Source organism: Falco rusticolus, chromosome 13 (assembly GCF_015220075.1).
Source record: "Falco rusticolus isolate bFalRus1 chromosome 13, bFalRus1.pri, whole genome shotgun sequence".
Classification (NCBI taxonomy): domain Eukaryota; kingdom Metazoa; phylum Chordata; class Aves; order Falconiformes; family Falconidae; genus Falco; species Falco rusticolus.
This window is the reverse complement of record NC_051199.1, coordinates 13,650,723-13,668,020: the sequence shown is the minus strand read 5'-3', so window position 1 is coordinate 13,668,020 and position 17,298 is coordinate 13,650,723. Positions and strand designations below refer to the sequence as shown.

The 17,298-nt window shown below is 37.3% G+C and overlaps 1 protein-coding gene across 3 annotated transcripts in view; it reads left to right on the top strand.

Moving 5' to 3' along the window:
* Positions 1-17,298, top strand: part of SLC9A9 (solute carrier family 9 member A9) — a 211,426-nt gene that overhangs the window by 53,476 nt on the left and 140,652 nt on the right. For all 3 annotated transcript variants that reach the window (XM_037406813.1, XM_037406812.1, XM_037406814.1), the window contains exon 6: positions 2,158-2,263. In XM_037406813.1, the coding sequence (XP_037262710.1) occupies positions 2,158-2,263 (106 nt within the window). The remainder of the gene's footprint in view (positions 1-2,157; positions 2,264-17,298) is intronic.

Genomic DNA, 17,298 nt, shown 5'->3' with positions numbered 1-17,298 from the left:
ATAAGGACAGAGCAGAGACCAGAATTCTTTGTTCAGGGACAGGCAATGCTGTAAGGAAGATCCAATAACCCCCAGTGGGAATGGGAGAAACATTTGAAATGGAAGGTACTTTCTGAGAACTGGGTGAACTGGGGAGTTTCTCCCAAAGAGGCAATTGATTCATTCCTGTGTTGCTTGCTTTGTTATTTTGCTTTCATTTGAAGTCTTTTAAGTCAGATTTTTGGGGTAGAGCTGGGAGAGGAAGCAAGAAAAGAAAGCTGTTTTCTTAGGAGGCAAGAGGAAGGAGAAGAATGTGTAGGCATCTGTCTAATTGGCTTGGCCTGCTACACATACATACCCACAGTATGTTGGACTGATTACTATTTTCTTTTCCTTCTTTCATTATCACAGGGACTGTTAATGTGAGCCCAGACTAATTAACTAATAAGCAAAAGCTGGAAATGGCAAATAGTTTTAGAAAACAAGGCTGTTGTTACACCAGTGACATCAAAGAATGCGAGACTAAATTGGGTCTTCATTTAGCACATTAAGGCAGCACTGCTAATCAAGCAAAAACCTGAATATAGGTATTGGTGAACCAAGAAAATATCTTTTGCCAATAAAATTTCTTCCTACATCTTTGAGCTGTTCTGGGGAAAGAACTCTTTTCCTAGATTAAAATATAACTGCACTGGGAGTAGGTGGGCGAGGTTACCAGCATAGTTAAATATAACTAGCTAATTTAAATATAGCGATATCAGCAAATGTTCAGCTACACACATCTCCTAAAATGTCTTATATGAAATAACACTTCCAAAATTCTTCAAAGATAGAACATCCACAGAGATCATTCTGACATAAAATCTCACAGGAGAACTGATAATCTATTCTGGGTTTTAAACTGATTTTTAGATTACACAGATATTTAAGTGCCATTTAGAAAATCTTACCAGTAATGATTTCAAAGTTCCAAGAAATGTTATTAAGACAAAGCATAATCATCTGTCCATGCATGTTTTTATATGAATTATCAACAGCCATCTCAATGTAAAACGATATAATTTTAATTTCTGAAATGTCAGGTGTTAACATGGCATCCCAGAGGCACTCCTAATCTTTGGGATTCCTGGGCTATGAGGATTGAGTCAATTGCACAATTATGTACTAGAATGAGCACCAGTGAAGCAGTAAGTTACCATGTGATTTTTAACCATGCAAATAATTGGGTCCTTTACATTAAGTTTTGTTTGAAAAGAGAAAGCTCTGTTTTGTCCATGCAGAGAGAGAATAATAATATCAACATAGAACAGAGGAAGCCTTCTGTGCTTGGAGATTATGAAGTGCTAGGTATATCTTGGGAAGGACTGTAATCCCCTGCTTACAGGTAAGGAAACTGAGGCATGAAACAACTACAGCATCCTTTAATATCTACAGGACTTAATTACCTGAATACGAGCCAAGTGTCTAAATGCCCTCGAGCGTGTGTGTCTAAATGATTTGCCTAAGTTCAATTTAAATTCAACACACACTATTTTTTTCCTATTGCACTGGTAAGCTAAAAATCAAGCATAGCATATAACTCAGGGAGAAGGAAGGGACTTAATGATATGCTGAAGGAACCTTAAAATGGATCAAAAGTATCAGATATCCGGATCTGGATGAGAGCATTTCATGACTACAGATATGCTACACTTGAGGTGAGAGAGGCTGTGCTGCTGGTGGGACAGGGTATAGGGTTACTATGCATGTTCCTCAGTGAGCATATGTAATGGGTAAGCATTACATCATTATATCCTTCTGAAAACAGGTAAACCGGTACTCTCATCGCACACAAAGCATATGGCAAAACCCAAGTCTTTTCAGCACCCTTATTTCTTCTTGGTCACAAGACCACAGTCCTTTATGCACAGTAAAGTATGCTGTGAGATTTTCATTTATGCATGATTCTCTGTGTGAGAGGGAAAGTTTCTTCCTAATTCAGCTGAAGCACCAAAACTCAAAGACTTGCTGGATTTAAGGATCTTCTATACTTCAGCTGATCCCTTTTAACTTACTGTTATCCACTCAGGCAATAAACAGGACTGTACTTCTCAAACCCATATTCTAATACTGCTTTATATCTTGAACCACCAGAGGAATATGAAAATAACAGCCTTACTTTGCTTTGCCTCCATACAGTGACAGTCCTTGCTATTTTCCATGAACTGCATGTGGATACAGATTTGTACACACTCCTGTTTGGAGAGAGTGTCCTAAACGATGCTGTGGCTATCGTGCTGACATGGTAAGTACGCCCACCTCCGTTTGTTACTTGGTGAGATAATTACAAGATTTAATTCCTGGTATAATTCTCACTGATACAGTTTTGAAGATTTCATTGCAGAGATGCAATTCAGGAGTTGGTTTTGGTTTGTTAAACACCAGAATTCCAATATTGTTAATGGTAACCATGTATCCAGAATGCAATTTTAGTTCATTTTCTTCAACCTAGAAAGCAGTACAGTAAAATATGTAAATTTAATTTAATAGGATTTATTCTCCTATCTAAAGATATCTTGAAGAAATAATGCTGAATGAGCACCTAGAACATAGGGCAACTATAAAATTGCAGATAGGTTCCTTTTAATGTTTTGTGTTCTATTATTTTCCAAGATTAAAACCACAAAGTGGTACACAGTAGTTCAGTTTATCTACTTCTGCCTATTGAATCTGACAGAACTTCAGCTGATAATATTATCTTAAATTTATATATAGCTTTTTTATTCTCAGGAATCCTCAAACAGATCACAAATGACGGGCCAAAATCACACAAGTATGTTCTGTCCTAAAAACACAGATGCTAAGTACATGATTAACAGGATATCAAGTTAACTCCACTCTGCATGTATTACAGGCTTCCAGGAGCTTTTCTAGAAATACAAATAATCCTTTCAGATAATCTTAAAAGTACTCTGCAAAATGAAATTCATTTTTCCTGGATGCTTGAAGATGCTTCACAGGAAGCCTCAATTCAGTGCCACTTTTTCTCCTTAAAATACAGTTACTCAAACTAGGTTTTATCCTACCCTTCAGAAAAACAGACTGTTACAGAGTTTCCATCATTGAAAAATAAGCTTTATATTTTGTCTGAAAGTCCATGGAGAAACTTATAATAACTAAACTGGGGGGAGGGGGGGAAACAACAACAACAAAAAAAAATGTTTCACGATACAAAAAAAATAGTATTCCTATTTAATTTGACATTTTCCAATTATCAAGTGTAGTTACATTCACCTACACTAAACTCCTTACATTGTTCTTAGAGCAAGAGTAGTATTTTCAAACGCTGTCAAGTGTCTGAGCACAGCATTTAATGAATAGATACAGCACAGCTGTCACATTCAGTGACTGTGGTTGGAATGTGTCACTTAGGAGAGCATTTAGTACATCAGATAATAAAATGTGCAAAAGGAAAACTAAGGAAAGAATAGAAGCCTCAGTAGAGAGAACAGATAGGAAAGCATTAAAGCAGCTGTTAGAATTGGAAAGAAGCATGTAGGTGACAAAAAGTCTGAGATTTTTTTCTCTCTCACTTGTCTTTGTTTAATAAAGGCCTAGACATTTATAGCTCATTAAGACTCTCTTCAGCTGTTAGTGCAAGGTTCCTGTAGACTGTGGAACAGTTAGGCTACAAGCAGCTCAAGGAAACTCAGAATATTTCAAGTGTCTCTAGTTTTCAATCACTGTAATGTCAAAGCATGTGGATCTCTCCAAAGGTACAACTCAACTGCAAAGCAAATCTAGAAAGAAAAATGCTATCGGATAGTACGTGACTCACAAGTGCCTAACTTCTACTCTTCCTAGTATTCAAGGTTATGACCCTCAGCCTGCATACAGATACAGAAATCTATAGAAAAGGTGCCTGATGCAAATGTTGGCTATCTCCTTCACGTGTTCTCTTCACTAGACATGGGACATTGCAGCTCTTCTTTGTTATAGAATCTCTTGTCACTGGAAAACTGGTAGTATTTTTCTGTATTTGCAGTGTGACTGACACTTTGTTTTTTCTAATATATTTAGTCATATGTAGAGACTGAAGGGAATAGGTGGCATAATCAGTTCTACATTTCATTCATTTCTGGCTTAAATAATCAGCTTCTTCACAAATACATTTCTGCAACCTAACATGACCTTCCTTCCTGTAGCCTTTTAAGTAAAGATATACCTGTTAATAATGTCAGCTTCAGTGCATTAACACCCCACTAAAACAGCCTGAGTTTAAATGAAGAATATTATTTTTCTGTCACTGCAAAAGAACGGCTAGTTTTTTTCTCTGTAACACATACCACTTTTCAGGATGGTGCAAACACAGCATGTTCGTAATTACAGTAATAGAGGACTATTTTAAAAGGTGTGAGAATAATGTTTACCAATCTGGAAAAGCATTAATAAGTCATTTTGTACGCTACGTAATAGTAAACAGAAAACAGAGTAAGGGAATACACAGTGTAACAGCATAACCAAGTTAACATCTGCAGGAGTGACTCGCTGGGGGAAAGAGAGGAAGATGAAAGAGGGAAGGCTCTTACGGCTGGCTGTGGCCATTTGGCAAGGTGAAGGTAGCATGGCTGGCTGCCAGCAAGGCTTTATATTGATAGCTCTCTTTTCCTTCAGCTTCTCCCTCCAACCTCCATTTTTCCTGTGCTGGTGTTTAGTTTAAGGACAGCAGCAGGACCGGCTACCCCTACATTTTTCATATGGATTTAGTAAGTCACACGAGCTGTGTGTGTTACAGATGCTGTGGCCAGCTGCCCTCAGAAAATACTGGTCAAGCACACAAGTTCTCCAGGCCAAATTAGCAACTCTCCTATAGGCCATCTTGCCATACCAAACACCTGGGTGTTTGTGGTAATTGCAAGATTTCATTTATACTGTGCTATTTTAAGATAATCCTGGCAGAAGGGATCACTGTGAATCACATTGACAGCAGTGGCTGCAGAAAGGCTGACAAGCTGCTGTGCACCTGGGAGAGCTCATCTATACAGGGGCCACTATAAGCAAGGGTATTGGGGGTGTAACAAGGGGTTTCTCCTATATAAGTAACTTGCAGAGTTGTTTACGGCTTCTCATTTCTAGCTCAAAAGCCTCCTTTTAATAAAAAGTCTATGAGAATTCTCATAGAAAAGAAACATTTTGGAAGAAAATGAGGATTTAAATATTCAAAATGAGTAATTTTTGATCCTGTTTTATATCAAGGTATCAAGATATTTAAAAAAAAAAACAACAGAGCCCTACAAGACAATACATATTACATGACTACACACATCACATCTGCTTTTATCCAGAAAAACCTATATGACTAATTGTGCCACAAATATTTCCTATATGCTTTGTTTTCCAGGAAATTGACTTGGCACCTGTGTCTTTTTTGGCACACTTTTGGCACTTACTCGGCACGCTTTCAGTGTCTTTTTACAGCTTAACTGTTATCTGTAGGACTATTTTATATATGCTAAATTAAAACAAATAAAACATAGGTAGGAAAAGTAAGATATTTGATCTTCTGAGTGTGTTTAAATATCCTTATATTCTTCACGATTAGAGATTGTTTCATTATTTAGAATTTAAATTTAGACACCAAGTTATGGCAAACTCTTACAAAAAGATCTTCTCAATCAAATTTTTATTACAATTTTTAAGAAAAAAAATTATTCTCAGTTCTTCAGATACATTGTACTTCATCACCAAGGAGTTTACCTGAGTGTATTCTGTGGCTTTCGGAATGAAAGAATATAATTTAAGATGATGTTTGTTGAATAGCTGTATCATAATATATACTGCATAAAATTATTTCTTTTGCTTTCTTGGGGGTTGGTCTATGATGTAGTGAATGTTTCCATAAAAGATTCCAGATGGTAGCTTTTTTTACTCCCTGTTTGTATCCTCTAACTTCTGGGTTTTCAACTTCAGCGTTTTTGCAAAGGTATTAACAAGAAAATCTAGCTTACAAATGTTCCAGCACACATAAAGCTGTTCTTGTAGCTATAAATTTAACCTTCTGCCAGCCAGTTCTCTGAACATCATAAAGCAGCAGTTTGTTCAGCTTCAGATATGCACAGGCATTCATGCTATAGGATGCAGCATTGAAGGTGATCTATTTTCATTCACAGATTTTGGACCCAGGAATGTTTATCATTGCTTAGGTTTATAAGTAGTACTTTACAGACAAGACAATACAATGACCTGTCTGTGTACTTAAGCACTTACCAGATGCGGACCACATTCTAAAGATCAAAACTGAGAAACATCTTAGTAACTTCAGTTGGAGTTATGCGTTAAGAAGACTGTAGAATCTGGCTGAAAATTAATAACTTATGGATAGTCCTGAGCAAAGATGTTTAACCTCTTATTTCACTTTCTTATTTCATTCCTTTTTCATTGTTCTGTCTTCATACAATATATTACTTGTTGAAGAAAACATCCACATATATTTTGAATGCACACACTATAGGTTTAGACTTGGTCTGCCAAGAGGTTTTGCACATTTGCAGAGAAATTTAATGAAGAAAGTGTGGAAGAAGTTGTAGAAAAAAAATTGAATAGCTTGAGATGTGACTGAAAAGTAGCTGAACAGGTCATTAGCATTGAGAGAGTATATTTAGCAGAGCTATTTAATCTTTCTCATGCTGAGTGCAGGATGTAGAAAGCAGTAATGAATACGTGTTCCCTGCTAACAAATTACCTAAGAGAACATTACACAAGAAAGGTTTCCATTGTAGCAAATATCAGAAATGTTTGTATCATCATTATGTGAAAAACATGACTATTTCTCTGCTGGCTCTGTACCATTGCTCAGTGGGCCTGATGAGTTTCATCCCCTTCCTCGAAGAAGCGAGAGCGTGGAAGACACATGGGCATCAGGAACATCACCATATGGCACTGTCTTTCACCAGCAGTCAAAAAAAGTGAGTGGCAGCCAGGGGACACAGGATGTGTGACGCTGTGACATGTGGCAAGGAATGGATTTACTAGCTCTGTTATATGCAATCAAGAACTGTTTGATACATGAATGAAGTGAAAATACTGGAGATAAAAATTGTGGTTGAGGATCACACAGCAGTGAAGGCAGAGAACACAGAAACTAGCTGACGTATGAAATTAAGACCTCCCATGTCAAAATGCTGACTGCCCTGGAAGGCTTAGAAGTGTAGATATTTCTGGACAGAGAGGAAAGTAATACTGCAAGCATAGTTCTCTTGTGAAGTTTGGCTTGCCATTATAAAGTACCTTAAATGGTATGTAAAGGAAGAGATGATAACCTTTGAGATTCAGAAAAAGGAGAAAAGGAAAGTAAAAAAAAAAAACCAACCTGGACTGTTTTGAAATGGATACCCTGCCTCTTTTGTAAAGTATCTATTGGTTGTATACATTCCACAAAGTTCATTCATGCCTATTAGTAAAAATTAGTCAGGCTGTAAAGCTCCCTTTGCAAAAGTCTAGGACCAGCCCTGAAAGCCTAAATTCATAGAGCTAGATAAGAACTGGAGGTAACAGATCCTGTTGTTGTATGACCCCTTGCTGATAAGAACAGTATTTGTTGGTGAGGTGCGTGTTTCTGCTGATGCTCACAGATGCAATAATGTGTCAGGAATTCAGTGATCCTATGTTGGCCAGATAAGATGTTCTGGAATAAATAGGTAACATTCCTTTTTTTTCCAAAAAAAAATCTGTGCTGGTAGAAGGGTACTGCAACCCCCTTCTACATAATAAGCTTCTATGATTGGTTCAAAGATTTACCAAGCAGTTTACCCTGATAAAGAAATTCAATTTTCCAAAGTTCCTGGAGAATATTTTCTCTAATAATACATATATTTCAAGACACCATATCTGTGTTTGATAAATTAACTGTCCATAAAATCCAGACACCTTTTTAATAGTTTAAAAGGCTTGAAATGTATGATAAATAGTTTGGATATTGCCCATTTCATCTTGGTTTTGTCTTTCCCTGTTCAGCATAAACAGCTTATCTGCTACAGTAGGATAAAGTATAAAGGAGGAACTCTAATTATTCAATGTGTTTGTGATACCAGGGCATAGTTTTGAGGGGAAAATGGGCAGGGCAAGTTGATAAAGGTGATGGTCAGCTTTGCTATACCCAGTGAAGAAATCTCTTGTAAAAGTAGCTTCACGGCTCCTTTTAACTATTTCCAGGATGTACATGTACCAACACATGTCATACCATAACTCTTCACTGCTCAAAAAAGACTTTCATTCTAGTCTAGTAGTACCTTACACAAGTTAATATCATGCTCCAACCATTCTTACTTGGTAGCAATTCTCCTGGAGGCTTATATGGGGCTTTCTAAAATAACGCAGCAAAGGGAACTGAGACAAATTTATTGAAAAACAATATCCATTTCCAGGGGAAATAACTCAGAAGCCAGATTTCAGCTCAGTTTGTGCTGAACAGGCTCTAAGGTTGACATTTCTCAGGCAGTGATCTCTATAACTGTCCTAGGAAGTCAAGAGAATTCCTTCTGTCACGCTGGTGATTCTTACTGATAGGTCCAGTCATGATATTACTAATTTTAGTTCTGTTTAGATCTCTTCAAAATATAAGAAGCTCTTTTGGTCAAATGGACCTCAAAGAGAAAATTAATAAGAACCTTTAAATCTTTCTGGTTTAGATTATTTGTTCACCTGTATTTTTATTACTTCTGTCGTTTTAATTCTGTTATTATGTCATTGAACTTGAAGGTAGTTTACTCAGGAGGAAAATGTAATCAGAGACTGAAGAAACAGATGTTTGACAAACACCAAATATAGATACAAATGTTCAGTCTGTTTCACTCGGTCTTTGGCCTGGTGAAGTAACTATCCCTTATCCTGCAAATGTTGCTTTCCTACTTTTCCCAATTTCTAATTCAGATTCCTAGTGTATTTTATATTAAAAACAGCAGTTCTATAAAGGACATGAAAAGATACTATAACTATGTTGCTGAATAATGAAGCTGGGAGCTAGGATGTGCAGGAAATAATACTGGCTTTGAAAGCTATGATGGGTGTCTCCTTAATGCATATCTCAGTGGATGTGAGGCTCACTTTATGATTATTTTAAGCTTTCTTCTTTTGTCATGGACTGTCTCTAATTTGGATCCTTTGCCCTTCCGTTTTTGGAGCATTATTCTGTACAGGTTTTATCACACTTTGATCCCTAAGCCCATTGAATAACAAATGTTGCAGAGGAAAGACAGCCGAACGTTCTCACATCATGTTTTTCCCTTAAACCGCAGCTACAGTCAGAAAGTGGCCTTAAAAGTGACATCATGAACTTCCATATGTACTATCTCAAAACCTTTTGTATCGTGTAATCAATTAGGAAACAAAGATTTCTCTATCAGCCAATGCTTTGTTTCAGTTTTCTCCTCATCTGTAGGTAACTGGGAGTTCATTCAGTCTAAGAACATCACGAAGTCTGCCAGCCTGTATCCCACACCTCCTGCTGAGATCTGTTAGGCACTGTTAGCAAATAGCAAAAAATATGATTGCTTCAGTATTGTGTCACCACATATTAAAAAAGAATGTTTATTTCTCTATTTACCTTGTATTTTTAACCATTTTTTAAACCATGTATTGATGCAATTCCTTGTGTCTTTTACCATACTATTTCTGCCACTGGAGTGAAAGAGAAACTCATTTAAGTTCCATTTCTATCATGTATCTGAGTGCAGACAAGATGTTATTCACACGTTCTAGGCATATTAGTGCATAAGTAATAGTGTAAAAAACCACTTGTATTCATAAGTGGGCCCTTATGCACACGCAGTTAATAGCTTTAGTATACCTACACATAAAACTCTTCAGCCTAGGTACTTTATTTTCAGAAGTGTATAAGCCTCATTCCTTGCCAATTACTGTACAAAGTGTGCACAGGGACACGTTTCTAACCAAGGAAGAAAGAAAAGAGGGAAACAGAAGCACCTGTGACATCAGACATGACAAAAAGGTAAAAAGGATTAACACATACAACATTTTCCTGCTTAAAGAAAATAGGTGGCATATAGATTTCTAAGAGTGGGAAGAAATGGTGAAAGGAGATGAAACAGAAAGTAGGAAATTGAACTGGTGAAAGCAACAAATAGAGATTGTGAAGGTATGGCTAGAAAAAAGAAGAAAGGGTGAGAAAAGACAAGACGTTGAGAAACAAATAAAAGGCATACTGTCTAAATACAGATCATGACAGTGATGCATAAACCTGTAGCTACCTAGGACTCTTTAGAGGGGAAAAAAGCTTTTTTAATCATAGGGATACAGAGGAAAACCTGATTATTTTTCTCTGGTGCAATTTTGCAGTTTTATGTTGCTTTGTTAGGAATATCTATGTTTGAAATCCTTAGAGTAGCACATCAAAATGTGCTCCTGAACTGTAATGAAACTGTGAAAAGTATAGGAATTAGGACAGCCAGTTCTAAAGAGTGACGCACTGCAATCAGGTAATGAATCTGAGCTCAGAAAAGGAATGAGATTCTGCCAGAAACACGGGGTTGCCCCCAGACCCTTTCTTCGTAGCTGCCGTTACGTAAATTAATTTGGCAGAACTGGAGGAACTGAGGCTTCTGTGAGCTCAGTTTGAGCAGTGGCAGGCTTAGATGGGTGATTGCCTTTGCAAAGCCTAACCTAGAACATGCAAATCAAAGACCTAAAACAGGCATAGGAAGAGTTTCTCCATGGTACTGACTTGCAAGACTTTGAATCCTTGACAAAAAATTAGGGAATTCAGTGTCTGTGAACTACAGATCTGGACAAACGACTAACTGAATCTCCGGAGTCAGCCATTGCCTTATTCCAGATAAATACTATCTGTGATTTTATTCTCACAAAGAGTCATGAGGAGGGATGACTGTAACACCATGGAGGGAAATAAAATAGAATTACTTGAAAACCTGAAGGAAAACAAAATGCTGGATGGAAGCTCAGCCCAAACAGTTAACTTACTGGTTCCCCTTAGCCAAGATGAATTTGGCTACTATTCCAAATATTGTTAGCAAGGATTATGTACCAAGCAGCCATTTAACCAGTCAGAGTAACCTGCAAATTTATAGAGCAAGGAGTTAATTGTGCAACAAGTGAGTGACTGATTTTAAAGGTGGATGAGGAATCCTTTTCATGTATTATTTCTATAATAATGAAATTATGGTTGTCCATCTGCTCTTTTTACCTTTGAGGAAGGGTTTAGTCCCAGCTTATTTTCTTGATGATAATTAAAGTTTCACATCACTGACCATCTGGAACAGGAGATGTGAGCACTGGGAAACTAACCAAACTTGCTATTAGCAGGAACTTTAAAAGAGCTTCTTTCCCAAAACAGAGAAAATCCCACATAAAATGATGGTATTCTTGCTTAATAAAGCTTTCTTTCTTTTTCCTCCGTGAACCTTACTGTAACAGACCAGTGTTGCATTTAAATCAAGGGGGAAAATGCTATGGAATTTCTGTAACGCTTGTTATAGCTGGAATTTCAGTATGGAAATGGAGACTTGGAACAGAATGTTTTCAGAAGGTAATTCTCATCAATAAGGTTTTTTTTCACTCTTTAATATTTCATATCCCTTTTTCCAATATCAGCTCCACATTAAAATTCTATTTGGCTTCTAGTTAATACATGCTAAAGGTCTTTCTAGATATGTTACTGTACTGGGTCTTGACCAAGGGGATATTCCATACCAGATGACATCTGCTCAGTAACAAAAGCCAAGAGAAAGCAGGAGTGAGGGCATTTGTTATTATGACATTTGTCTTCCAGAGCAACCGCTACACGTGCTGAAGCCCCACTTCCCAGGAAGTAGCTGGACATCACCTACTGATGGGAAGTAGAGAATAACATCTTTTGTTTTTCTTAGCTTTCACGCCCAGCTTTTGCTTTATTAAACTGCCTTTATCTTAACCCACAAGTTTTTTTCCTATCTTATTTTCTCTACCCTGCACTGGTCCTGCCAAGGAGGGGAGTGATAGAGCAGTTTGGTGGGCACCTGGTGTCCAGCCATGGTCAGCCCACCACAGTTATCTAATTGGCTCTGTTTTGTTTATGCAATTTATTTGCATGGGCAGCCCTCAGTTACAGTCTGCTAAGCTAGAATACATTTCAGTGAGTACTGTTATGGAGATTGCCCTCAGGGATGTATGAAAATGTAGCTTAGCTCAAATCATCTGGGAATGTCTGTACTTGTCATACCCAATCAAATCAGACTAGCTGCAGGTATTTCTGTCCACTTATACACAAACAAACTCATAACATTTAAAAATTCGAAATGCAAGCTCAGAATTAAGAATGCTGCTTGCAGTGCTTGCAAATCACATCTAAGAGGCAATTATTTAGCTACATTTTCCATACAAATGACCAAATTGGCATCAAAGCTTCCTCATTTCAAAGATCTTTATTGGAAACTCTTCAGAACTGAAGTACACCCTGATACGCGTCAGCTTGCGTTTTGAGCTCTTCCAGATGTTTTTTCTTATCCAAATAACCTTCCTCTAGTGAATAAGACAGATTTTCTGAAAGCAAGATAATTACATACAGAATCTAATTCTACTTACAGAGACAACTCCCTTTTAGTTTAAAATGAATGTATTGATGCTAGTTCCCTTGGAGTGTTCCAAAAGAAAACTCATTTCATCCTCTCTGGATGAGATACCGTACGTAAGAGCCGGTCTGATACTTGCAGTAGATCAACATATTTTTCAAGTCTTCTTGGCAGGGAAGACAGGAGTACGCATCAGAAAGGTGAGGGAGAGCTTGCTATTTCATTTCACCAATACCTACCTATCCACCATTCAAATCCTTCCAGAAATGCAGTATTGAAGAGTGCAGCTATCTCAAAGAGACAGAGGTTTTGTTACAATAGGATAAACTCCCATCAAAATTATCTTATTCTTTGGAGATCAGGTTGTGATTACAAGAAAGAAGAACCTGTTCACACTGTGGGAGCATGGACTGTGTATTTCCCGTGGCTACCCAGGAGCACTAGAAAAGAAAAAAATCTCTAGTGATCCCTCTGTGAATCCTCCAGAAGCTATGGGCTATTTATATAGTTTAATTCTAATTTCATTGTTCTGACCTGCTCTAAGTCCTGGATTTTTTTGTGTTTGGTTGTGTTTTTTTTTCTTTGACAGCAATGTCAGGTAAACTGGTTCCCACTGCAAGCCTTGATCTTTTAAGACTCAAATCCTTAATCTACTGAGTCTGTTAGAGTGAACTGACATAACTCTACATGAAATTCTTTTGCATGTACACATGTGTACATACATACTTCTGTGTGGATGGGGAATCATCTATAGAGCACATCAAAATAATGCAAAGGTTATAAATACTCAAAAGTTACATAATGCCCCAAGATTTTCATGCCTTATGGAAGAGGAGCTGAGAGGCACCTTCTGTAAACATTTTAATCAAACATAATTTTTAGTTTTATTTTTTCATACCCAGAAATCTCCCTCTCTCCATAGCCAAGACCTTAGTTCAGTATGCATGTTTCACCTTTTGGATTAGGAACTTTAATTTTCAGAATGTACTTTGGTCACTTGAGCAAAGAGAATAATTGATAACAGTAGCATGCAGCTGCTTTCCTTGAGTGCTGGGCACAGCAGGAGGAGAGACTGCATTTGAGAGCTACTTAAATGGTGAGACTCAGCAATTTTCTATTCTTAGAATAAATTCCAATGATTATAGAGGTCTGCTCTCTCATTGTTTCCACCTGCTTTTGTTTTGGTGTCAATCCTATTCCTTCTCTCTCCTTTACCTTTTCAATAGACAAGGCTCACCACCTCTATCTCGCTCTGCCCATTCCCCTGAACTGCATGACCTACTCCGCCACTTCTGCTGCAGTCATCAGTCCTTTGCTCTCCTATCTGAGATGGAAAGAAATTCTTTCTAAAGATAAGCTAGGACTAAACTCTTAACCCAATCTCCTCCATTCCCTAAAGCCAAGAGATACCCTGTATTTATTTCTGATACACACACCTCTTTGTTATCCTACTTCTTACATTGTGACAAGCAAAGGAGATGATGAGGACGAGAGAGAGATGCTGGTGGTCAGTTCTTAAGGCTGGTGAAACAGTAGATGGTAGAGTTTGAGGAGCAGCAATTACAGAAAAATAGTATATTGAAGTTTAGATGGCACACGCTTAATACAAATGAAATCTTAGAAAATTTTTAGGTAATGAATTTTATCAGATCTCAGCTGAGATTTGCCAACTAAACATTTCAGAAACCTTAAAACATTGCTCCATTTTGGCACATTTTCACAAGGGTGAAAGAAGCATGAGTAACAGATGGGTAATTTCCTCTTTCCTCCCCTTAGAAGTGACTTGTCTGAATTTCAAAGCGGTACAGTGAGAAAGCTTTGTAATTATGTGGTTGTAAGGTTTCTGTCCAAGATAAGCACAAATGTATTCTCTCTATATTGTTCTGCAAAATGGCTAGATTTTAAAACAAAGAAAAAGTCTTCATGAAAAGTGCAAATGCAACATGGGAATGTAATCTAAATGGTGTCATTGTGGCAGGTTCATGAACCATGAAAAAACAACAGCCAAATAAAACGAGAGCTTTGCCTGGCATGCTGCAGGTGTGAGCTAGACTGAAAGACGGGAGAGACTCAGGCAGCAGTTGTGCAAATGACCCTGAGAGAGGGCAGCGCGGCAAAGCCTGTTCATTTCTGCTGTGTTTAGGGAAATGGGATTTATGAATATTTCCTGTAAAGACCATTGTACCAAAGAAAAAAAGCCAGTCTTGTTATCAGTTTTCTCTTAATATGTTTGGTACTTTGATGTTCCCTAAATAATTGCTAATTATAATAATCTACATATTCTGAATGTAATATGCGTATGTGTAAGTTATGTGGATTCATAATGAAATTTCAGTACATTTCTGGGGAGACCTAATGACATTACAATTTGGATTTTGGAAAAGAAGATTTAAATACAATTAAAACTTTCAACCAAATAGCATCCAAACAATACATTGAATAAACTGATATGTGCAATTTTCCCTTAGTAGTTTCTCCACTACAAAATCTCACATAGTAAAATAATTTGTAAACATCCAGCATTTTCATTTCCTATCACCATTCATTGCATATTTATACTCACTTAAAAGAAATGAAAGGGTTCTTCCTTTCTACATTGTTCTACTGATCTATAGCAAGCACAGCCAGAAACTATAGTAAGAGAGATGAGAATAATAGAGCGCCTAACAGGCTGCTGTTCTCTGCCTCAGACATACTGGGGAAGGGTTATAGCCAGATGAAAATATTCCTGAAGAAAATATTTCAGCCTCCTGGACCATTTAACCGCATACATCTTTATTACAGTATTTTTATTCCTACAGAGTAATGTTAAAGGTATTTCTAAACTATCATTTTAGGATGCTCACGGCTTTCCTTCTATTTCTACACTTAGCAGGACTTGGCTCATAGCTAGGAGAGTGTCTTCATCGCACATTGTTAGAGGGAGAAGAATGCAAGTTTGTGAGGCAAGGCTCCTTCAGTTCAGTAATTATGAGGGTAATGAAGCTGGTCAGAATTATTTTCATTTTATTAGTAGCTGTGTTTAAGCCTCATGGAACTGCCTGTCTAGGGAAAGTATCTATTTTCAAGCTAAGCGGTGGAAATTAGTGTGTTATACTAAATGATTATCCATAAATCAGTGGAGTCTTCACAAATCCAGAAGGAAAAATTGTTTGTTTGGCTGCCTGTCATTTCTGTGAGATTTTCCCCAGTGCATTGGATCTAGGCCACAGGTAATAGCAGATGCCTTAATTTTAAACAAAAAGAGATCTTACTTCGTTCTTTTAATCTTACCATTGAGGAATACTTCACAAGCAGCTGCCAGTTATAGGTCCAAACCCCTTAGCATATGTACTTATGAATAATTCATTCTTATCAAAGCAAATACTCCCATCCAACATATTTGGTATAAGGACTCTTTGATTAAGTGATTTGCAGTGTATTTAGGAAACTGGGGTAGTGGGTGATGGTAGGATTTTATTAACCTGATTATCTTTGATAGTCTAGTTAGCTTTTAGATCATTCTTCAAGACTGGTATGTGTTTATGTATCACTGCTTACAGCTGGCTTATCATTTGAAACTCCTATACCAGGGATAGGGAAACAAAGACTGTACCAAGAGTTTTGAGAAAAATTTCCCTGAAGATAGAAGTCAGAAAAATAAGGAATATGTGTGTTCTAGTATTTCTTTTCTTGCTATAATCTTGAAGGATAAGAAGAACTTTTACCATTGTGATTGCCTTAGAGTTTGGGACTGAAATTCTGTCTACATAAACTTCACTGCCTAACTGATGATTCCTCCTCTTTGTTTGGTTTTATCACGGGTGAACTTGAGTAATCCTCCAGAGTAAAGGGTATTTGCAGGTGTCACAATCACCCCTTACTTAATGCTTGAGCAAAACAATTTCCATAAGGTTCAGCAGCTACATCTCTGTTCTCAGCAGCCGCAAGCTGCTGAAATGAACCATTGAGGCTGTGGATAGCCAGCTACAGTTTGGAATGACTTCAGCCAAAGTAGTCTTTTGCAGTTCCTAGGCAAGGAGAAAAGGTACAAGATGGATGCAAAGCCACCTTTCAACCCATCTGCCACCCTGACCAAGCCCCCACACTCTGTCAGGCTACACAGTCTGTCCTAAAGACCTCTCTTGTTCATGCTTTGGGCAATTGCTTTTCACCCAGCATTTACTAGAGATACAACTCCAAGCTTTTTTTTTTTTTTTTTTACTTTTAAAAGTTCAGAGCTATTCCTCTATCACCTTATCAGAAATTGTCTCTTTAAATATTTTTTTTATATAAAGTGGTTTAAATGGACTATACCTTCCAACACCATGCATTTTTCCAGCAGATGACTATTAGTACATGTGTCGTTACTTGTTGAATTACACCTTTGTAGAGCACTGCCCAGTAATTTTGTTTTAATGTTCTGTGTCTAACGTTAAAAGTACAGCAGTGATTTTAAAGAACTTCAGGCTACAGAGTGATAAGGCAACAAGCAACAAAAAAAGATTGCAATTTTAAAATTTGTATCATGGCTTAGATTTTTCTAAACTGTAAAAAAAAAATAATAATAATAAATTAGTGTATTACCAGAAAGGTAAAGGAGGAGAGCTTCAGACCTACCTTGTTCCTACAGGAATATTACTGCCATTCTCTATGCAAGGCTGACCAGCTTTTCCAGCAAGTGAAGTGCCTTTCCCTAAGGTGAAATTTTTTTCTGTTCATTTGCTATATTTGGATCAGGAACAGAGACCTACAATTCAGAATATCCCTAAATCCCCAT